We start from the raw sequence: 23,528 nt of genomic DNA, 5'->3' as shown, positions 1-23,528 counted from the left end.
CCAATGACGCGCCACTTCAGCTGGCCATACGGCCACCAGTACGAGTCTGCTTGGGGGCCAGTGACATCCACCGTAAAGTGCGTCCAATACCATTATTCCCTTCCCTTCCCTGTAGTATGTAGTAATCAGATATTATACACTGCATGCACCCTGCTTACATACACCACAGCTTCTGCGAGATGGTAAACAACCCTAACCCTGCCCCACCACCACCACAGCTCCTCTGCTAAACACCCGCCTAGGACTACTACATCACGCCCTACATTGCAGAGTTCATCAACACGCTCACAAACGTGCTATACGGTAGGCAAACACACACGCACATATACACTCACATAAACACACATACACGCCTGGTGATATGACATATTTGTGGTTGGTTGATTATTCGTGCGGCGTCGTGTTGTAGTATATCTGGCGGCATATGGGCTCGTCAAGGCGCTGAAGGAGGACAAGGACTCGCTCTTTGTGCTGACATACGCCATCTACGCCGGCGTCGGCATTGGCTCTGTCCTCTTCCATGCCACGCTCAAGTACACGATGCAGATGGGTCGCTCTCCCCCCCCCAATATCTTTCCAGCAGCTGACATAGACATGTAGTGGACGAGCTCTCAATGCTCTACTCAACCTCCATGGTCCTCTACACCATCTGGTCCTTCCAGCTCGCGCCCACCTCGCGCCGCATCCTCGCCGGCGCCCTGGTCCTCACGCTTACCCTGCTCACGGTCGCGCACTACCTGCTCGGCGACAGCACGCCGCAGCGCGTCGTCTTTGGCTGCCAGATTGCGTGCGTCTTCTTCCGCACCGTGTTCCTCATGCGCACGCAGGTCGAGGACGAGGTTGCCCTGCGGAATATGAAGAAGCTGGCGACGGTGGGCGCGACCACGTTTGTGGCGGGGTTTGCGCTGTGGCTGGTAGATGATGGGGCGTGTGGGTGGTTGACGGGGATGAGGGAGTGGACGGGCATGCCCGTGGGGTTTGTGTTGGAGCTGCATGGGTGGTGGGTTGTCTTTCTTCTACGGGCTGCCCTTCCTGTGGGGGATTGAGGAGAGTGGCTAATGTGAGTGCGTGTGGCGCAGGTGGCATCTACTGACGGGAACGGGCGTGTACTGCTTCCTGGTGTTTGTGGAGTATCTCCATGTACAGATGAACGGGCTCCAGGACGAGTGGGAGTATTCGGAGGACGGGTACTGCGTCATGTTTCCGCGCGTCTCGAGGAAGAGTATGACACCAGTGCCGTTGAAAAAGTCTTTGTAGCGATTTAATCGTTGTGTCTTTTTGTGCGCTTTGTTGTTTTGCAGTTTTTAAAATGATGGCGCTTTTATTAACGAGTGGGTCTTTGTGCAGAGAATGCGCCGTTGGCGGGTGCCGCTGGGGATAGTACTAGTGGCGGTGGTGGGTATGGCGCAGTGGCGCAGAGCGAGTGATGGGCTGTGATGGAAATTGTGATGTAAGTATATTTGTGAGGTCCTTGGCTAGTGTGGGGCTTTGAAGAGGGGTGCTCTTTGGCGTGAGAATGGGACTTTAGGGCGGTTGGCGACTTGATGGCGGATGTATACAGCCTAGGTGGCGTGCGGGTTCGGGCCTAGATGAATAAATGAAGGGTCTTTGTTTGGTAGTGTGTTGGTCGCTACTGTGCAGTGGTTTGCTGGGCTTGCCGTAGAATCTACTATTATGGGCTCTGTTTTGTCCCATCGGGGCGTGACGTTAGGAGTTGATATTCCAGATTATTATGCGGTGAATACGTAAATCCCAGAACCACGGTAGCTCGCAAGAGAGAACGGGATATCACTAATTGCAGCCAGCGTTACCGAACCGACCTCAGATCCCAAAAACTACTGCGCTGAAGTGTTTCCACAACTACATGGGCCAAACTACAGGTGTGAGTTGTAAACTGGGTGGCATGGTTCCGGAACTCTTAAACCGAGTCCTCCCGGAGGGGGGACGTGGGCGAAGACTGTGTCTTGGCGTGAGGGGTGGGTTTTATCTTGCCAAAACAATGTGCCCGTCTCTGTCTCGGCCCCCTCCCGGAGCACCAGGTATCCCATAATCCGGTGCTTAGATGCTGTCTATTTTGACAGAACATTATAATTACTAAAAAAGGAAGGGTGGCAGCCGAATAGGTGTGTGATCCAGACACAAGCCACAGCTGAAATACGCCGCCCGAATCAATAGGCAGCTTTAACGAACTATGGGATAAGTCTTCCGGAGACATATTGGTATGTGGGTTAGGTTGTGGTAATCTGCCTAGGTGTGGACCTGAACACTCCTTGTCAATATTTTTCGTTGCGTCTAACTAGTATTGTTTTACGTCTCATCTACACGAGTGGAAGAAATCCTTGTAATGAGCGTTTTCAAAGTTTGTGGTTTTTCGTGTGTTTATACATATCTCATCTGCTTGGTAAAAGAGTCCGACCCAACATGTTACTAATTTTCATGTTTTCATAAGCTGCTGTTTCTTTGTTTTCATTGTCAATACTGTGTGAGAGGTGGGGGAAGTCATTGGGAAGTTCTGGGGTAGTGCGATATGTATTTTCATAGACTACGGTCTGAATACAATTAATTAATGAATAAAAAAAAAAAAAAAAAGAGTTGGACCGGATCAGACTTGGAGATTTGGGGAAGTGGGCTCCTCTAGATAAATATAACCCTCGGTCCTTTAGTAAAAGTACTAAATCGTTCAGACATTCTCAAGAGGCTAGAGAGAATACAAATTCACATTTATACCAAGACCTGGTATCAATTCGAGGTTTTGGCATGTTTGTGAACAAAGCAAAGTGCTCTACTATCAATCGGTGATATGATGATTTCCCTAGGTGATAGGACCGCCAGGTTGGTACAATTTTCTTGATTAATAGATTGGCTTTTCCTGATATCTCGTGCGGTGATATACGTCACCGTGTTGTATTTACTGTGTATCGATCTCTAACGGTATCAGGGTAATGTAGCAGGGCCAGGCTGTCAGTTTTAACAACGGCCTAAGTCTGACAGGCCGATTTGATGAGGGGCTAATTGGAGATGATTTGAATTATAATTAATTTACACAGTAATCCTTTGTCGCCCACATGCACAACTGTCCACAATCCTTAGCAAGAGAGTCCGCACTCGATGCGTATAGGTTTGATACTTTAGAAAATGGTAAAGCCTAATCACGCATTTTTATATGGGTTTCGAGACTAGAATTTCCAAGAGTTAAGTATGGGGCTCAATAAATTGCTGCTGGGGCAACCCAAGATGAAACCAGGTTAGACAGACCTGTCTTTCCGACTAGGATAGCAATCAAGCATTTGGGCACAACCTACGAAATCACGAACGCCAACAGCCTGATAACTTTCAATAGGCAAATACATTTGCCAAACATCCTGTCAATCCTAACTAAGCCCGAACCAGTCACGTTGTTTGTCCTTGAATTGTAGCCCAGAGTAACTGTTGCCATTCCACATGTTGGGGGGAGAGGTAACTTAGGGTTCGCCATGCATGGCTTAAAAATTAAACTATATGTCTCGGCGCCACGCCCCACTCTACTAGTACACTTGTGGCAACGCAAGAAAGCCCCACAAGGTCACTACCGCCCCATAAATTATGCAGCCTCCTATTGATGGAACAAACAGCCGAAAATCAATCAATCAGTTCTGAGCCCTCACTAATTTTCTTTGAGCTTCATCGAATGCATGGCTGTTCAAATAAAGATTTGACTGTGCTACCAGATCCACGCCATGATGCGTCATGTCAGTGTAGTTTGAAATTTTAGGCAACTTCACAACTGGTGAAACACTTAATTGACCTACTGACCCTACTCACAACGCAAAAATTCGACCTTTATCTCTCGTTGAGTTGCTGCCTGTCTGCATGTTGCGGAAACAAATTTAATACTGTTGACCTACTGACCCTGCTGCGTGGGCCTAGCTCTCTAGCTCGTGAGCTGTTCAAACATGTTATATGTATGCATGTTTTCAGCCCTCATGATCAGGCATCTTCTGACAATAAATTGGCCCTCCAAACAAAGGTAAAAAAAAAAAAAATGGCCTGGCCAACACTCCTAGCATATGGTGTGCCGTGCATGTGTGTGAAGTGTGAAGATTCCCGAGCCCATATAAAAGATACATTCGATATTCAACTATCAGTACCCACACCACTACACGTGGACCCAAAATCTACGCTGACGGTAACATGTCATTGCCGCGCACTGTCCATGACCGTGTCCGTGCCCATGGTGTTGGGGCCAGCAGGTATAACTTAATGCAAGGCAAGATGGCTTGGCAGCCATATGTCCGGCCAGAGCTCATGTTCGTAGGCCCAGCCAGTAGATATTAAGGATGACTCGGCTAGCATGCCTCCGTGGTGAGATTCGTTAGGCGCCTAAGGCAACAAACTGTGCGCGGCCGGGTCGATCCGCTGTTTTGGGCTGAATCGGAATGTGGATTGACAAGCCCTAACCGTGCAATAACTCTAACCTAACGCTGTGCCTTGGGTGATATGGCTCGAGATAAGTGGGAATGAGATGCCACTGCTTACTACGTAGTGTTTTTTATGGTTATCATTAAGAGTTTTCAGCTCTGCAAATTCCGTGCGAAATTGTACTTTTACCAGCGATGCCTCCTAGAACCTGCAATAGAGTAGCAGAAGCGATACCTGGATGCTGCGGTCCGTAGTAGGCTCGGGTCTCTGAAGTAAAGGGACTGGTCTTTGTTCGGCCAAATATTAGAAATGCGGTGTCTACATGTACTTTTTCACGAGTTGGATTAGATAGGGTTAGGTTTAACTTGCTGGATCAGGGTTAGGGTAATATATGCCAGGGTCTATATTGCTCAGGAAATGGGTCGAAAAGAACGTTTTTCTGGCCTATCATGATCAGCACTGCAAGCTGACTACACAGGCGATGTGTGAAGAGAATCTTGCTACAATATATCTTTTGTGCTGGGAGATACCACTCAATGGTCGTGGAGCGGCCGTTATACTATGCAGATACATGTATCGATATCGGTGCTTTATATGTGTTTACGATGAATACCAAAGTGAGAAAACGATATTTGAGTACTTTTCTCGATTCGCGGTCTTGCAAAGTGTATTTTTGGTATCCGGGTCGGGACTGATTACTTATATGTACATGTACTTTTCGCTACCCAGCGAATCAGACACCTGTTTCTTACTATGATAGCATTCCAATCATTGATCCAGGAATGTTATTACATGTAGATAGATCAAATCTAGCCCAAATACTACCACTGTTTCGATCAAGTGTTACTAGAATTGTAATTTTTAAATCTATATTCCCTAACATTTGCGAGCTACCCCCCCCCCCCCAACACCAGCCAAAGACAAAAGAAATTACAAATGAACGCTGTTTACCATGTAAAAAGCCCCCCCCAAAAAAACCACATCAAATATCCTTATTCTCGTTTCCGAAGAATCTCTCAAACTTCTCAATAATACCTCCAACCTAGTTTCGACTCCTCAACGGATCAGTAGCCTTTGCCTCATCCCAGCTCTTCCGGATAACCGACGCCCTCATTGGGCTCCTCGCCACACAATCAAACTGGAACGGCTTTGCCCTAGAGCTCAATCCCGAATCATAGTCGTAGTAGGGAATGTCAATCTCGTTACCGCTCGCGTCCCTCTTCTTGTTCATCTGGAAGCCCCACAGCAGCCGGATCGTCAATAAGTAGAGAGATCGTTCGGCGATGTTCATTCCAGGACAGATACGACGGCCGAAACCAAACGCGGAGAAGTTCTGGAGGTTGGGGTACACGCTGAGAGGCTCCTTGTAGGTGGGGTAGGCGGGATTGACCCAGCGGTCTGGGTTGAAGGTCTCGGGGTCGGGATACTGCTCGGGGTTGCGGTGGATTGCCCTGTTATGACGTGAGTACATAGGATTATCAAGAGTCCATAGGGGCATTCGATCTACTTACCAGAGGTTAGCGTGGACAACGGTTCCCTTAGAGAATTTGTAACCCTCATATTCATCGTCCTTGGTCAACTCGTGCGGCATACCTGAAACACAATTTGTAAGTAAAAAATTCATGTACAACAAGGGTCAACAAACCTCCAGCAAGAACCGGGCGCCATCTAAGAATCTCCTTCATTACAGCTCGTGCATAGGGCAAATTTGGCAAATCCTCAAAGTCGGGCATCCGGTCACCGCAGACAGCGTCTACTTCAGCCTGACCTCTTGTTTGCACATGTGGATGGAGGCACATCGCCAGGCAGAAGGTAAGCATAGCTCCAGCAGTGGTACCACTACCAGCCTCAAAGAAGGTACCAATGACATAAGCAGATTCGTCGGAGGTCATGCCAAACTCTCCTTCATTCTCGAGGAAGGTTCTGGTCAGACACTCTGGTGCGCTTCCGTTTTTGATGCCAACACGGATATCGTTCTGCAGTTCGCGGAACATCTTAATTTCACGGTTGTGTAGCCATTTAGCCTCCCTCTTGAAGGGTGATAGGAACTCGGGGATGTATCGAAGTAATGGGATGGAGTCACAGAGGTAGGCACCAGGGGCAGCGACGCGTTCGACGGTGTGCACGATATTGTAGATTTCACGAACGTAGGGCTCACGGCCAGTCTCGACTGCCTTTCCGAATACAAGGCGGAAAATGATGCCAGCTGCGTATCGCTCAAAGTGGTTCTCGTAGCTCTCGGGGTCTTCCAGCATGTCGTGAAGGAGCTTTTTTGCTTCGAGGGATTGGGCGGGACGGAAGGTGTCTACAACCTTTGGCATACCGAGAGTGTGCATAAGCTTGCGTCCTCGCCTCCAGGTATCTAGAAAGAATTAGTAAGTGATAGAGACAGGCAAGGAAGGGTTGGATTGAATTAGTACCATTGTATGGAAGTAGAAGTGGTCGGAGGTTCTTGGAGAGGAGCTCCGTCGCAAAGTACAAGAACTCTCTAGACGAGTAGATATTTCCTCGTCCCCGGAGAAGATCGTTTGCAATCTTCTCAGTAGAAACCACAATGTTATTCTTGGAGCCGACCTGAAACCTGTAGATTGGTCCGTAGATGTCTGCCCATTGTTTGAAGTGAATCCATGTGTGGGTTTTTGGAATTTGGAGGATATTCCCAATAATTGGGGCAGCTATAGGGTGAATGGTTAGTTTTATTCCAAGTGAAGGGATTCATTGCTACTAACGTGTTGGTCCCGGTAGAACTGTGCCGCATGTTTTTGAAGATTTCAAAGATTGTTCATTTTGAATGGAGAGGTAGGTTTGATATGCCCGATATGCAAAAAATAGGACTGCACATGCCGCGCCAACTATGACGATCTGCATTTTGTATAGAGTCTATAAGCCTGTCGAAGCTCTTAGAGATATGAGGGATGTCGAGTTTGTGTCTGTGGCAGGAATTGAGGGCTCTGAACTTGGATTTATATCAAATATCTTCGAAGTGTTCTCGAGTTTCAATAAACTAGTATGTAAGTAGCCTTGGTGGACTTACTGTGTTTGTGTTCTGCAAACATCAGCATACTCGGGTTAATTAAGCTAGATGTTTATACATTCGATAGTTGGATAATAGAGTTACATCGATACCGGCCCTAAGGAATATCGGGCGTCGGAGTACACAAAGACTAACGGTCATGAGGCGATATGACTTCACGTCTTACTCCCAAAACTTCAGGTTCACGCAAGCCAAAGTGGGGACTACCCAGAAGGACAGGGTTCTAATCTGTATCTAGAGATAGTTGTTGTAGTTCCAACTTTGAGATAACTCGGGATACAATAATCGGGGTTCAATGCTGATACACAACTTTATTAAGTTATCAAGAGTCACTGCGTCCAATGTTCACCAATAGGCCTAGTGTATCATCTTTGACAAATGCTTCATGACATAAATTACTTTAATAAGCATCTTATGGGCATAGTACAAAGGTCAAAAGCCTCTAATCACGAAGGACACCCGCGGGAGTGAACCGGGGCTCTTCGAGTCGGTGAGCTCTCGTCAGCGCCTCAAACGGCTTCTTGCACATTATGCGGATACATATAACGGCGATAAATAACATGCTAAGCCTTGGCTGTGCGTAGCTCAGGTAAAAGGTTGAGAAAACACGTTGAGTTGAAACTAAACTCACCGGCGAATTGAAAGTGCAACACCTATGATTGCGGCAGTTAGAGAATGAGACATACTAACCGATAAACAGAAACAAACTCGGCTAGATCAGGCCAGGTGTAACCACGATCAGGCGTTAAGGGTTGCATATACCGCTGTATTTGAGAAAATTCGTTGCACTGCAGCAGGGGTATGAGCCAACCAGGGGCAGTATTTGGACGTCAATATGCAAGATTTGGTAGAGAAGACCCCTGCTGCAGCGCAACGAATTTTCCCAAACACAGCGGTAGTTTAAACTAGGCCGATCGGGGTGCGGTTATGTTTCTCGGAACCGAGTTAGATGCAATTCAACTTAGGGGTAACGTCCACTGCAAAGTTTAACGTTGTAGAATGTTCCGCGGGGTCAACTGATCCCTTCACCAGCATCCAGCATCTGTGGCTACTGTGGCTCTCTGTGGCAGAATCTCCAGTTTGAGATAAAAGCCTCCGATCCTGTGTCCACAATTCCATATATAATTCGAGCAGAATCAATCCGGTGCTTCCGGCTTCAGCTACCACCGTTGAAACTCTGCTTATCTCTTTGTGCACTAGATACAAGTAGTTACTGATCGATCGCAAAAACAGACGCTTAACTCCGGCTTAGCCGAGTTACAGAAACAACAACAGGTATATCATCAGTGCAGAACCCCAGAGATGGATATATCACTATGTATGGACATAGAACAAAGACTGAATCTGAGTTGAAGGCCATATTTGGAATTCTAAAACATGCTAAGGATTGACTATTGTCTCTTGGCCTGTGTGGATATGGGCTTAGATGATGGGCCCGAGTCAATTGACAAATACCAAGTACAGAATCACGGATGAACCGGAAGATCCGGTACCAACTTGTACCTAGTAGTACTTATGAAACTATCGCCAATGCTAGAAAACATATTTACTAACAGTTTACCCCGATCTTGGTCGACTAAAGAAGCTGACTATATACCAAGAGTCTTGAGAGAGGGGTTGAGATACACTAAGAGTCTTAGGATGGCTTAGGGAGGCTCAGATGTGGTTGTATCGAGTCTGTTTGTATATATGTACGTAGATAGTATGACTATAGCTAACTGAACTACAGTCGTCTCTGGGTCAACGACGAAACCGGTCCGATGGCGAATAGGCCAATCGAAGCCAACAAAAGCCAACAGAAGCGCTCCGACCCCTTTGCTTTGACTGACTATCAGCCCAAAAAGTAGTTATTCGTCATTGAGCCGGTTTCGTCGTTGACCCAGAGACGACTGTATATGTAAACAATACTACGTTTCGGATATTCTCGCCAAGAATCAACGAGGCACCTTTCTGAAGCCATCCAACGAGAACTCGGCCCGGGTTATGGCTAGGTACATAATATGGTTAGTTATCTCTGTTCCGGTCTGAGATGCTGTTTACTCGGGGCCAAACCCTAACCCACATCACCTGACCTTGTTCCGGCCTTGGCACCGGGAGCGACTCTTGACGTGGGTCCAAGCAAAGTAACAGCATAGCTGAGATTATGTATTATGTAGTCTACATTAGTCTGGATAGCCTTCTAATTCGGTTGGTTTATCGAGACGGGTTAGAACACAAGAATACATTAAGTACCTACATACATACATAGCCACAACGTCCATGGAGATGGAGATCTTGAAAAGCTTAAGGTTCGACCGCGTTATAAGGTGGGGCACAGATAGTATTTTCCGAGAAGGGCTCTATAGTGTAATATCAAACCCCTCATGCGAGTAATAGGAAACAAGAATATTACTATTTCATGAAATTATAAGCGACTCTAGATAATTAAGCCCAGTATATATAAGTACATGTACATATGTCGAACTACCGTGTACCTCCTATCCCTTAGGCCGTCAGCTCAGCTCGTAACGGATCCGCCTACCAGGTGGGGTAAAATAAAGAGGAAGTTCCGGCGTCAGCTGGTTGCAGTGGCTAGGCCCCGATTGTTTCTGCCTTAGTCTACCTTAATATAATGCGACTACTTAGATTATAATGAGTCCTATTGGCTTGCCCAGCCATAGAAACCCCATTTTAGACCCCTATTTCTACAATAATTTTACCTCTCGCTGTATATGGATTATCGATCTATATGTATTAATCTTTCCCTCAATACCTACATATCATGGGGTACGCGATACCGGGGTGCCTTCGGCACCCCCTCCTCCCGACCTCTGGGATCCCCTTCGCTCTCCTCTCTAGCTAAGTTGACCCTGTAAAAGGGACTGACTTCAAGATTCATATGTGCCAAGGAATGACCGCCAGAGACTACGCCGGAAAACGCTCCCCGGCTGTGATAGATTTGGCTAAATAATTGATTTCATAGCAAACTAAACTTAGATAAGCGATTGATTTTGGACCATTCCACCTGCGACCCACTCTGTCTCCGACATTCGGGGCACTGGAGCATTTCATAGCGGCAGAGCCCGCTATCTTAGAAACCCGTTATCTAAACTATATAGTCTTCCTCATCGTCACCAGGAACGTCTCCTATTGGTTGCAACGCACTACATGTATTTCTAATATTGATTCGACAAAGAACTACTCCCGAGATGGAAGGGAACTAGCATTAAAAGGCGTGTAGCTATTTCAATTGATGGATATAAAAGAACAAACACTAGTGTCAGAACCACAGCTATATTTTTATATATGAAGGTCGAATTTCCCTGATACCATTTTAATTTTATCATGAACTACATCTACACACTAACGCTACTCATTGAATGACTTAGAGTGCATACTAGAGCTAATATATCACAGATTACATAAAGGAGAGGTGGAGATGAGGTTTAGTGCGTGCCTGTACCTTTGAATGACCCAATAATCCAGAATGACCCAATAATCCAGAATGACAGCAATAATCTAAGAAATTACTATCCCAGTACCGCCCGCACCTCCATTTCCTCACTACATTTGGGCGGCCGAAGGCCGCACTCCGCTTGTAATATCTAATGTGATTGTACTCGCAGTTTTTCCGGACTGGACTGGGTCTGCATATGGGCGTAAATCGTGCTTGACAACCATATTTTGGTGCTATGCAGACCGAGTCCAGTCCAGAAACGCCAAAAAAACTACGAGTAGTTGCGAAAGTTCGAAATCAATGTTAACCGTCGTTGGGCCGTGCTACTGGCCTTTTTTACATCAATTTGTAGCATACATATAGCCACTCATTAAAAGTGTTCGTGATGTAGTTTTAATGTGTGGCGCACCCGTAATACTGATGCTATTAAAGTTGAGATTCAAAACAACGAAAAATATATAATATAGTTCGTGACTATATATAAAAAGTAGATAGGTCATTGATCTTATTCTTCATTAATTTGGGCGCCATTGGTCACTGGGAGAGTCTTCTCTTGGGGTGTTCTTGATGGTCCGCCGCGGTTACATATGGAGAAATGTCTCACTCTGAAATCGGAATCACGAGCACTTTTGCAGAGTGGCTGTATATACCCAAAGCAGTTAAACGGATCAGGTTACGAACTAAGCTGCCGGCCTAATTAAAGGGATAATACACGTATTTGAGCTTCAGTACCTGAGTTTCTGTCATAGGAATACTGGGCGGACCCGAAGGTAACCCCTGATAAGGCTTTAAATTAATATTTACATATATAATTCCTTTGGTGTTTCTAAAAAGCTTTGATGATATGTACAAAACACGTTCTTGGAGAAAGAATAATCTTGAGCTAGACAATGCTATCCAATCGGATTTTACGGGGATAAAAGTCGTTTCCCCGATTAAAGAAATACTACGCAGCTACAAGTAGGATCCGCGAGGTACACATGATCAATTATTACATACAAGGTTGGAATGTTAATAATGTGTACGTTTTCACACAAATATCGCGCGTTTTATCATCTTCTTTAGTGGGTCAACTAGCTGGGTCCCACACTTGGCCCAGCGTTAGATATATATATGATGGCGATAGGAAGCATGAGAGTTTCGAATTTGTTTCTTGTGGTATCCGAAATATTATATTTCACGACTTGCGCTCTTCTATCGAGAAACCATCCAGGCAGACAACCCAAAAGGAAAAAAGCGAAAACACGGCCCCAACCCCGCCTCACTGAAGATAAAGATGGAGACAAAGGAAAGGAAACAAAGGAACGATCGATATACAAATGACAACGAAATCTATATCCATGGAGTAGTAAGGAAATGAATCAAAATGAAGCCCCCTCCCCCCCCTCTTCTGCTATATTGATCTACGCATAGTCCAAGAGCTGACGGAAGCCGTCAAAGCGACCCTCAGGATCAACCCTCCGCTTCAATTGGATAAGTCTCTGGACCTGACCTTCATAGCCCCAGGAGTCTTCAGCGGTATTGTAGGTCCCCTTACCGTAGTTGTAGTAGACATGCTTTTCGTCATATCCGGTGTAGTTGTTGAAGATCTTCTCTTGCTCCATCAACCAGTCGTCAACCAAGGTGCTGAAGCGCCCGTCTGTGTAGGTTGCTTGGAAGATTCTATCCAGAGGTTAGCAAGGCTCTTCTTCATCAACAGCTAATATGAGAGCTATATACCCGAAGTGCTTGGACTGGCCTCTCCAGCGGTAAGCAGTGGAGTCTACATCAACGGCTACGACTGCTTGCTGAGGGAAAGTCTCGAAGATAAAGTTCATAGTAACATTGGCGCCGTACGACTCAACAAACCTCTCCCAGTTATCGAACAGACGCTGGATACCTTCATGGTTGTATGTGTCCATGGCAAGGGAGTAAGAGTTTCTGTACTTGTTTGGTGTGCAAAGCTCGCTGTTGAGGCCTGCCTGGACTCGCCATGGAAGAGAGTCCCATGAGACAACACGGTCAGAGAAGGAGATGGGGTTGAGATCCAGCCAATCCTGGAGCAGTCCCTCGGCATCGGCTTGTGGCCCGGAGTAAACAAAGTTGACAGCGATAACAGGGCCTCCGGTAGAGCCGACTGGGACGGTGACGAGGAAGAGAGCAAGATTCTCATCCAAAGGCTCATCGGCCTGAGCATTGATCACATCGAGAGCATCATGAAGCTGGCTCATGGAGAACTCCATATCCACAGCGTAATGCATTCCATTGTTCACCTGGTCATAAACTTGATATGTTGCTGAAGTTGCGATACCAAAGTTCTGACCGGCACCACGTACACCCCACCAGAGCTCGGGATCCGTTTGATTATTGAGTGTGATCGCGGTACCGTTGGCGAGCACATAGCGCATCTCAACGAGGTTGTCAATGATCAACCCGTGCCTTCCCATCAAACGGCCAACACCACCGCCCATGGTAACTCCCAGCACACCAGTACAAGGACAAGATCCAGCAGCTATTCAAGGTCAGAGAAGTTGATTCTCTCGTTACAATTGTGGGGAAGAACATACTGATCTCTTTTCCTACAGCGTGGGTTGCGTTGATCATTTCACCGGTTGTAATACCACCGCCGACAGTCACCTGAGAAGTCGCATTATCATATCTGGCGTAATTCAATCCTCTCATGTCAATCATGATAGCATTGCGGACACGAGACAATGATGTAGATAAGCCGTGACCGCCGCTCTTAGCAAGGAAAGTGATGTTGTTTGCTGTTGCGAATTGCACCTATTACTGAGTAAGAAATCTGAAACTGACAGGCTTGGAGGGACGGAGGGGGTCTTCAAGTGGGATGGGACATACAGTAGCTACAACGTCATCTTCAGAAGCAACATGTACTACCAGTTGGAAATCAGGGCGATTGAGCTCTGTGAATCGTTCGCTGGAAACCGTGAATCCGCTATCCATAGGGTAGTAGATACTGGCATTAGATGAGAGTAACGGAATAAGTCCAGCTTCAACTTGGCGCTTCATGAAATGACCGGAAACGGCTGTAAAGGCATATGCCGTGGCGAGAAGAGTACTGAAATACATCTTGATTCTTTTTCCTCTAGAAGTTTCAACTCGAGAAATTGATGAGATGGAAGTCTGATCGAAGGAGTTGATGGTGGAAAGGAAGAACTGGAAGCTGATGAGATGAGGAAATCCAGAGGTAAGACTTGCTCATTATATATTTGTCTTTGATATCAACAAACTCAACTTGTCACTAGAACTTGAGCTTTGCATGACTGATTATGGTGCCAACATCGCCTGACAATCTGAGAGTAGCAGGCCTCGTTGTATCGTCTCCCGAGTAAGACATCTCAGATACTAGCCTACGAGAAAGAACTATGGTCCCCAAATCCACTTCACACTCGAGGATTTCGACAGCAATAGCAACGACGAAATTAGCATCAAGATTACCGGTGATGATTCGACAATGGAACAGAGTAAAATGTTCGTCACTTGAATTGAGGCCTAAGCTTCTTGCTTCAAAAGGAGTTAATTCGGATGATAGTGTGGGGTCAGTGAGGCTGAATTCAAGACGTGATGATTGGGGGAAATCCTTAATATCTATGCATGTTCATGCAACTGTATCTGTAATCCATGCAATTCCAACCCGCGGACCAGAGACTGCTGCCCATGAATGTTCCTGCATACTATTGCAGATCTATCGAAACAAATTAGGACTTATAGCAGTCATATGCTCCAGGATAATTCTTGTCTTTGAGGCAAAAACCAATTTACATTTTCCCCATTCGTATGGTGTGGCTGTGGAGGTTCGACAGGGTTGTTCGCGCAGCCCTTGCAACACCCAATAGTAGGAGGCCAAGGACGAGCCAAGCCGAACAGCCGTCCTCAAGTAATACTTCTGACCCGAGTATTCGATACATGTCACTTTTACCTGATTTGTGCTGCAGAAGGGTTCCTCCGGAAGCAATTAATAGCATCAGCGTTGGGAAATCCTGAGTTGATACTTAAGAAACCTAATGGAGGCGAGACTTTGTGCAGCTACTATGTATGTACTCTACGTCGTACTAGTATTTACACATGTATTGTGCAACATATGCATACACACACACACTCGTTTACAACGGTCGTCTACTGGTCGATTCTAACTACATCTTAGCGCGATGTAGCACTACATGTACATGTGCATTTACAATGAACTATGAATTTGAGTCTTGTTTATTTTGGGATTCTCAAACTTCCATTGCTCGATCTCTGTGGACTAACCTCTCCCCTGCACTAGTCACGGCGTGCACGGAGTAATATTACAAGGGTGGTCTCATAACCGAGTGAATGATATTGGCCAGCCATGCATACCTAGGTCCACATGAACATACATGTGTACTAGGACGTACTTAATAGCAATATACGTATGTAGTTGCACGAAAATAACGAATTTCTTAAATAACTGCAAGATTGCAAAGTACTCTACAATATAATGTGTCAGGTTATTAGATACACACATGTACGTTCTGCCACCTCATATCCACACGTAAATACACGCCTGCTTTATAGTTTCGAAGCCGGTTTTCCGACCTCGACAGGTTGCTGAGTGTTCATAGACTTTGCAACTGCCTCAACGACCATCAGAGATTTGCAGGCCTCTAGCGCCGAGCAGTTGGGCTCCTTCATTCCCTTATGCATTTTCACGAAGTCTTGTAGCTGCAGCGTAAGAGGCATAACATCGTCGATCTCCGACTTCAGGCTATCGTCGTATTCCATCTCATTGTACCAGCTCCCGTTACCATTGGCCGAGTCGTAATGCCAGCGACGAAGCTCCGGAAGCGAGAGAGAGCCTCTGGTGCCTAGAATAGTGTATACGGATTGGCCTAATTTGGGGATGTATGGACTCTCGCCTGTGGCCGATTCCCAGTTGTACGGCGATGCACAGCAGTCGGAAACGATGAATGTCCCAACAACCCCACTGCCGAATCGCATTGTCATGACCACCGTCTCCTCCACCTCGTAGCCCCGAGTAGACATCCCTTTCTCAACGTAAACTCGCTCGATATCGCCGAAAAGATAACGCAAATTGTCGATTTCGTGCACCAAATTGACAAGAATTGGTCCGCCGGTCCCAACTTGCGTACGCCACTCGTCTTTGAAGTAATTGAGATCCTTCAACAAGGCCCAGGTCCCCTGGAACGCAACAATCTTGCCAAGTATCCCGCTGATGATTGCTTTTTTTGCGGCACGAATATAGGTATTGAAGCGTCTATGATGGCCGACAAGAACCGCTGCAGACGAGCCACGTCCCTTGGCCCTCTCCAATGCCTCGAGTAGGGCAGTCGTAGAAGAACTATCAGCTGCTATGGGCTTCTCTACCAGCGCCGTGATATCGTTCTCGATAAGAAGGGTACCAATTGGGACATGGGTATTATTTGGAGTTGCAACAATGGCAGCATCGACAACGATTTTTCCTTCAGCACGGGCTGCAAGAAGTTCTTCTGTGGTTTTAAATATCGGAACAGAGTGTTCATTGGCCAACTCCTTCGTGCGGTCTGTTTGAGAGGCATCCACAAGTGCACTAAGAGCTGTCAAAGGCTCTTGCAAAATATGGTCAACATGGCGAACTCCAATGAGCCCCGCAGCCCCGATGACAGCCTATAAATCAATCGTTAGCTCGAATGGTTGGAGTTTAGGACGGTAGTTGCACATACAATTTTGATTGGAGTTTCTTGGCTCGAGCTCATTTTATAGGATATCGTTGGGTATCTTGGAAGACGTTTATTAAGTTTCGAGGGTGTTCACTGATGAGAAGCTAGTAATAGAGATAGTGGCTGATCCAAAATCTGTCTTTTCATTAAAGTTCATTTGCTTTATATCATTATTCACACTTTGTATACGTCTTTCAATGAGTTGTACCCGAGGTTAACCCCCGCAAGAAGGCAACTAAAGCTCACGGATCAAGCTATCTACGGGGATTCTTCAATTATTACTGAGAAAACGGACTTAATATTATCCGCGCATATAGAATCTTCCATATAATGCACTAGATAGCCGAAAACAATACTGTTGATCACCAATTATTTGGATTTCGGCGCGGGGGTTCGCCGATATTACAGAAATGATGACCGTGTCCAGTTTAAATTCCACGATTATTCTACATGTGGGCATGATCTTCCCCCTGTAACCCCAATTCAGCCGAGAGTGCCGGGCTTAAGCGCCGATATCCGACCTCGATTGCGACTGCGGGGACAATTCACCACCGAGGTTTGTAGATTCTATTTGTCGGTAAAGGATTTAAGCTTTGGGTACGTGCATCAACAAAGCTTGTTCCGGTGGCGGCTTTTGTACCTACATATGTACATCATCATGTAGAGTATGCAATGCACTTATGCAAGGCCAATTGGGGTTGTGCCAAGGCTACCCAGGATAACTGGTCTGATGAGATGACACCGCCAAGGTCTGTAGGTACCATGTATATTGTCGAGTGTACCTACATACAACATGTACTCGTCTTAGTGAACTCTGCGTAGGAGCAGAAGATACATGTTGTTCAAGGTTGTCGGGCTGAAGAGTTCGCTGTAACTTTGATAAATAAGTTGGACTTCCTGACTTTGTCTTGTACCTCTAGCCTTTTGATTGGACTGCGGGTTGCAGTGCGCTCACCACATATAGACTCAAGATTACTGAAGTATGGTCCGAGTAATCCGCCAAGATAATTCTGGACACCGCATTCAGTGAACAACGAGTATTTACCACTGCGGTTCTGTTTACCCTAGCCACCAAGTACTTAGTTCCAGAGCGCGGGGCGGTCATGTAAGGAACGAGCGTTCCGAGTGATGTCTCATGATTCGGAGATTGCCGCACTCGACTGCCGCAGCACGAGTTTCGGCCTCGGCCGCCGCTTGGGGGGGATCAGCGTTTAGGCATAAAATTTAACTCGGAGGCAGGTTAAATAGCAGTGCCCTACGTATGTCACGCTATTAAGATAGGATATCAATTTCCATCACTTGCAGTGGCTTGGAACATCTTTCACTGCTCTCACGCTTAATCCTTTCAGTCTAGGCTGCGGCCGACACTTTCTGTCTTTTGAAGTTATATTGTATAGTTCTCGTTCAAAAATCATGGGACAACGCAAGCGCGAGTTGCTACGGGGGCTTGTCCCAGGATTTTTGACATGGAGTTATACAAACGCTTAGAAAGTATATGCCGTTCGAGATTCCCGTGTAAGTCTTAATAACGGAAAACGCTAGGAGAGCACTCGATGAAGTCTGGGCTAGGGGTTGAGGTTTGCGGTTGGGGAATAGTCCGTGGCGCTAAGCGGCGAGAGAATATGGTGAGACTTGCAAGAGCAGTTAAGTAAAAAGATAACTGACTTATTTTTCTGTCCTCTCGCTTTGGCAGGCCTGCCCACTTGGTTCGGAGGGAGGGGTTCGCAAGTATCTTATTAATTGCTCGAAACTCAACTTGGAACGGAAATATGCAGGGATACAAGACGAATACTGGAGATTTTATTTTGTATTCTTAATAGAGCAACACGATGGAATTATGAGCTAAAGATTTACAGCTCTAACAAGTGATAAGACTACGTGAAGCGAAGCACTCGCATGTCATGCGCACCGACTGTAAAGACTGCGGGTTTAGATTTTACTGGCTGTTGAGGGTTAATATATTAGTATTCTCCCAGCGGGTCAGAGAGACAATAACTTCAGAGTTCAAAATCTTCAAATTGTTCTTTGCCCTCGGTTATATTAGATTTGTATCGCGTAATGACTGCCATTGAACGTTCGAGAATTTTCTGATCCAAAGTGTCAGCCCTTGATGGAAAGAAAGTTGTATATAAGCGAGAGACGTACCTTGGTCACAACCATGGACTGCATGATTTCAAAGACGGAATGGAACTTCTCAAGGGTTGTGGGGACAGTCCGCAAATGGCCCCGCTGAAGCAGGAAGACATTACTACTCACGGCAGTCATACGAGAAATCTGGATAGTGAAACCTTGGCCGGAATCAATAACGATAATAGCCAAAGAGTGAGAATCTATGCTTCTTACCAACATGCTGTATTCCCACCACTTGCAGCTGTTTCACTACCTCCCAGTCATCGTCAACCTGTCTCTTTAGCTGACATAGCATAGAACGGAGTATGTTCTGAAGCTTGGTGCTATCGATTGCCCTTTTTTTCGGGGCAATGGCGTCTGCAGTGCGGGCGACCTCGATAGCGCCAAATTCGCTGACCTCGATACCGGCGAGAGCAAGCATAATTGCATCAAACCGTTTGTTGTCTTTCAGCTCTGATTTTGATTTAATCTCAGTACTGTAGGATGTTTCTGTGATTAGAGCTGATACGAATCATGGGAGAGAGAAGCTCACCGTGAGACAACGAGGTTATCAACGCCAAGGAGACTTCGATCAACAATAGGGCCCCACACATTGCTACCAAACCAGCCTTCGCGAAGCGCCTGCGGGCCCAGCCACTCACATGATTTGAGAGACTCCATCATTGAGAGTCTACAATTAAGGTAAGCTCACACGGAAGTTATGGGGGTATCGACGTAATGCAAAAGACACCTACATCGAACCAGCCGCAGTGTTGACATAGGTGGCGTCAAAGTTCCTTGAGCGGTCATAGAGCTCACTTGGAGGACGGGGCGAGGACTCCACAACACTCCACAACTCCTGAACGGTCGTGGCTTCAGAAAATCTACGGACAGCATACTTGAATGATTCGTCTACTTCTGGTAACGGCGGCAGAGACCCGCGCAGCTCTGCTAGCTCAGACGCCTTGAACCAACTTGAGACATGGTCGTCATCAAGGTCAAGGATACAACGAAGGATTGGGTTGCCCTCGAGTGACGATACATTGTCACCGTTGTCTTGAACTCTGTCGTATATAATCTCCTCAAGGACTCGGCCTGAAGTAGTAAAACGTCTTTGGTTTTTCAGGAATGGAAAGCCTGAGTAGAACTCGCCATAATCGGGGTCAAAGTCGCACAAATTCTCACTCGTTCGATTTAGTCGCTGCGGGTGGTCTATGGACTGGCGAGGATGGGCAGGATCCGCAGATACAGGCTGGGCATCGGTGACGTCGTCATCAGTATCTAGAATAGTCTGGGTACAGTTAGTACATATGGGGAATAAAGAGATACGGGCGTCAGGTTAAAGAAGTGACAAGATGTCGTACAGTTACGCGATCGCCATTGACAATTTGGACATCATTACGGGCCTCAACCATATCTCCCAGGCAAACAGGATCATCAATTGATTCTGCTACGTTATCGGGGCTTTGAGGACGATCCGGATTTAAAGAGGCGGTGAGTGCCCTACGTTTGGCACGACCGGCGGTCGACGAAGACTCCCGTTTTCTCACAGTGGTGGTGCGATTGCCGTTGTGAATTGAAACATCATGGCCTGAGTGAATAATATCGCCGTGAACGACGAAACTTGGGACGACCTCGTTGGTACTAGATTGTGCATTGGAGTGCTGCTGATGCTAAATTATGTGTTGATTACGGTCAGCAAGCCAATAAATAACCCAACCACTGGACAGGACCGGGCATCCGATTTAGAACCTGCGTCCAGTGGGGGGGAAGCCGGGCCCGATGCACTTGAGGTGGAAGGAGAGCGGACAGCTTGGGGAAAGAAGAAAGCGAGCTTACAGCATTCCTATGCTTGTCAATCAGCGACCGTGCCTTCTTCTTCCTATCGGCGCTTTCTTCCGGGGAATCCTCAATCTTCTCGAGCGCTTTGAGATAGCGCGAATTCACGATGTCGAGTCGAAGTGGTGGTACTAAGGTAGAGTAATGAGAGAGAAAGCTTCGATACGTCCAGGATGAGGGTGGATTGTCTCGAAAGTATTTGTTGCAGAAGTCGATGCCATCGCTTGATGGGAGTTTGCTCTGAGGGGTGTTGGGAGTTTGTTGATCCATTTGATGAAAAACGGGTTCGTGTTGGTCCTACGCGATCTAGGACAGGTTTATCTAACTGATAGTGGCTGGGATTGGGAAAGCGTGAGGGCTTGGCAGATCCCGACGTACAGCTATCGGTAGAATTATTGCGGAGGTGTGGCGTTGAAAAATTGCCCTGCTCTCGGCGTGATCGTCGGCCCCTGTCTCCGCAATAATTCTACCGATAGCTGTATATAATTAGATCTACTCTAGAGTACTCCACATCATAAGAATTGCCAAGATGTAGTGACTGGAGCTTAGCAACGCCCTGCAGCTGGAGCTCAGGTACATGTACTCTAGTATCTTTATAATTGAGTTATGGCGCATGCATGCATGGCGCGACTCGTACTCCTACTCTCTTTATCTGGAGGGCAGCTGGCACTGCAAATTAAATCGCAATTCTTGAAAAGTAGAAACCTGGCAAAATTGAGAACGGATAACTGCTTGACGGTCGAAATCCAAGCTTAATTGAGCTGCCCAGCAAGCTAGGTGATGGATGACCTAGGCTCGTCCCCAACCCGTCTGCTTTCATGCTTCCAGCGGACGGGCTGGTTGTAAGTCGCGTACTGTAATGTAAGATCGAGTCTTGATTGATGGAGAAGAGGATTAAGTCCTCTTCTCGTGGTATAAAGTACGTAGCTATGATAAGTACAAGTGGCTTCCACATTATGGTTACAGGTTCGGTAGTCTCTTATTGAGGCTAACCCATAGTCTATTATCTTCTATTAGGTACTAGATTAACGATTTTTCTGAACTCTCTGGCATCTGATTGGTCGAGAGCTGTGACCCTAACCCTGACTGACTCCTGCATGGCAACCGGTCCACCACACCAAATCCTATGACATTGCTGAGCAACGGAAGCTCTACGGTTCACGCCCGAATATTCATTTAAAAAGGTCTCTGTATAATTATATTTATTTAAAAAGGTCTATGTTTAATTGTAATTAAGTTAATGATATGATATGATATGACTGGGAGCACTAGGTGGAGGAGGTGGAGGAGGTGGAAGGCGGTGGAAGGTGGAAGAGGTAGGGGAGGAGGGAGGTGGAGGAGCTGGAGGAGCTGGATCGAGGGGGTGGAGCACGGTGGAGGGGGGGGGGGGTTGGAGGATTTGGAGGGAGTAGGTGGGGGGAGTCCACTCCATCGAATACCTCCCAATATTCCAATATTTTCAATCCTCAGAATCCAACAGCTCGTGGACGCGAGGTGGCATACCCCTAGTAGTTAAGTACATAGTTAGCAGGCTACATGTAGTCCTGTACTGGTGCATGCATGTATCTTACGACTTGGGTGAGATCTTTTTGTATGGGGTGTCGGGCTGTCGGGGTAGCTGTCAGGCTCAATTTACATACAGAAAATCAAGTATTTTTTAGCTTCTGACATCAAAAGTAAGGTTTATTTTGACCCTAATATCACGTTTCGGGCTTTGATATCACAAGTCGGGCTTCTATATCACAGGTCTGGCTTCTATATCATATTGTCTGGCTTCTATCTCGTATTGTCGGCTCTTAGATCACATTGTCGGACTTTATATCGCAAGGCTCCTACATCATAATTCCCGAGTCCGATATCACACTCCCGAGGCCGACGAGAGTGTCGGTCGACATTTGTCGGGAAGATAATGTTCCAGACCCTACTGGTGAGCAGCTTGCTGCTAAGTAGGGGATGGGTACGAGACTAATGATGACTTAAGGATGACTATGTGAATATTGGGCGGATATGCCTGTTTAATTCTGAAGTAAAGTTCAGGGCATGCATGGTATGAGCACAAGACAAAAAGTCTCGAGACTGTCTCAAGACACGAGACAAAACAAAACATATATAGCTAGGAAAAGAGGAGGCGAAATACTCAGTCGTTAACTAAAAGGTCGTAACTTTTAGTAAGCATTTGGTTGCAACGATATTCGACTACTTAATTAACGCGCAAGTAAGACGAAACATGAAACAGCCTAGTCTCGGGTCTTTTGGAAATATGCGAGTGATTGACTATGACCCAGCCACCAGCATCAAACGAAGGAATTACCTGTACTTAATGAGTTAATCAATAAGTCAAACGTGAGGGGTCAGGCACATAACCTTATAGAACCTCGGAGATCCTGCCGGAATTTTAATTTTGGGGTGTCTGCCTGGGCAGCAAGTTCCGATCCCCGCCGCACAAAATTCGATACCTCACCCTAAGTCTGAAGACTTTGCACAACGCATGGCTTAAGTATTGGCAATCCCGGCAACTCCATCGACTGTAATTCATCAGAAAAAAGGAAACATCCTCTAGTGATGGGCACAGGGCGAGATAACTTGGGACTTTGCCTTGAGATTTAATCTCGAGACGAGGAAATACCTGAGAGGACAGCAAGGGGGCAAGACTGGAAAGAGGTTCATTTGGGCTAGCTTGAGGCCTATATATCACAGGACTTTTTGCCAGTGCTCTTAATCAAAGGGTTGGGGGAGGCGGGTTCAAACAACCCTAACCCTGGGACCTTTATTGTTGCACACATTGTCACAGCTCCACAAGACCGCAAGACCAGAAGCAAGACTATATTCCTGTCTCAGGACCGGGAACAGTTGGCTAGTACAATCACAACATGAAAGAGACTACCATCAATCCAGTTTTGTCTCGTCCCTTCAGCAAACTCTGGAACGTAGGCAAATGGGAATTTACGTTTTTCCTTTTTTTCTTTTTTTTAACGGGCAAGGAGTTAATATTATTAATACACCATTCAATACAGTTTCCTAAATTGGTCGT

At 46.4% G+C, this 23,528-nt stretch overlaps 6 protein-coding genes across 6 annotated transcripts; 2 read left to right on the top strand and 4 right to left on the bottom strand.

The window, feature by feature from the left end:
* Nucleotides 1–3: 3 nt before the first annotated feature.
* On the top strand, nucleotides 4–1,427 carry LAJ45_11489 (uncharacterized protein; the record flags this gene model as incomplete). The annotated part of the gene is made up of 7 exons (XM_046120996.1): nucleotides 4–77; nucleotides 170–182; nucleotides 243–303; nucleotides 410–550; nucleotides 601–1,000; nucleotides 1,080–1,222; nucleotides 1,348–1,427. 7 exons carry the CDS (start codon nucleotides 4–6, stop codon nucleotides 1,425–1,427), a joined length of 912 nt encoding a protein of 303 aa, XP_045965818.1.
* Nucleotides 1,428–5,440: 4,013 nt separating this feature from the next.
* On the bottom strand, nucleotides 5,441–7,266 carry LAJ45_11488 (uncharacterized protein; the record flags this gene model as incomplete). The annotated part of the gene is made up of 5 exons (XM_046120995.1): nucleotides 5,441–5,849; nucleotides 5,910–5,991; nucleotides 6,044–6,760; nucleotides 6,819–7,073; nucleotides 7,128–7,266. 5 exons carry the CDS (start codon nucleotides 7,264–7,266, stop codon nucleotides 5,441–5,443), a joined length of 1,602 nt encoding a protein of 533 aa, XP_045965817.1.
* Nucleotides 7,267–12,271: 5,005 nt separating this feature from the next.
* Nucleotides 12,272–13,937, bottom strand: LAJ45_11487 (uncharacterized protein; the record flags this gene model as incomplete). Its single annotated transcript, XM_046120994.1, has 4 exons — nucleotides 12,272–12,530; nucleotides 12,588–13,359; nucleotides 13,415–13,631; nucleotides 13,707–13,937. The coding sequence occupies 4 exons, from the start codon at nucleotides 13,935–13,937 to the stop codon at nucleotides 12,272–12,274; spliced, it is 1,479 nt and encodes a 492-aa protein (XP_045965816.1).
* A 1,464-nt stretch (nucleotides 13,938–15,401) lies between these two features.
* LAJ45_11486 (uncharacterized protein) lies at nucleotides 15,402–16,585 on the bottom strand (the record flags this gene model as incomplete). The annotated part of the gene is made up of 2 exons (XM_046120993.1): nucleotides 15,402–16,496; nucleotides 16,553–16,585. The coding sequence occupies 2 exons, from the start codon at nucleotides 16,583–16,585 to the stop codon at nucleotides 15,402–15,404; spliced, it is 1,128 nt and encodes a 375-aa protein (XP_045965815.1).
* Nucleotides 16,586–18,015: 1,430 nt separating this feature from the next.
* On the top strand, nucleotides 18,016–18,395 carry LAJ45_11485 (uncharacterized protein; the record flags this gene model as incomplete). The annotated part of the gene is made up of 3 exons (XM_046120992.1): nucleotides 18,016–18,040; nucleotides 18,092–18,174; nucleotides 18,243–18,395. The coding sequence occupies 3 exons, from the start codon at nucleotides 18,016–18,018 to the stop codon at nucleotides 18,393–18,395; spliced, it is 261 nt and encodes an 86-aa protein (XP_045965814.1).
* Nucleotides 18,396–18,546: 151 nt separating this feature from the next.
* On the bottom strand, nucleotides 18,547–20,767 carry LAJ45_11484 (uncharacterized protein; the record flags this gene model as incomplete). Its single annotated transcript, XM_046120991.1, has 7 exons — nucleotides 18,547–18,636; nucleotides 18,695–18,837; nucleotides 18,893–19,155; nucleotides 19,212–19,349; nucleotides 19,414–19,949; nucleotides 20,023–20,331; nucleotides 20,498–20,767. The coding sequence occupies 7 exons, from the start codon at nucleotides 20,765–20,767 to the stop codon at nucleotides 18,547–18,549; spliced, it is 1,749 nt and encodes a 582-aa protein (XP_045965813.1).
* Nucleotides 20,768–23,528: the final 2,761 nt, after the last annotated feature.

This window comes from Morchella importuna (assembly GCF_003444635.1).
Source record: "Morchella importuna strain M04M26 chromosome Unknown Morimp01GS070, whole genome shotgun sequence".
In the NCBI taxonomy this organism is placed as follows: Eukaryota; Fungi; Ascomycota; class Pezizomycetes; order Pezizales; family Morchellaceae; genus Morchella; species Morchella importuna.
The sequence above is the reverse complement of the archived record's forward strand: the minus strand, read 5'-3'. Positions and strand labels throughout refer to the sequence as shown.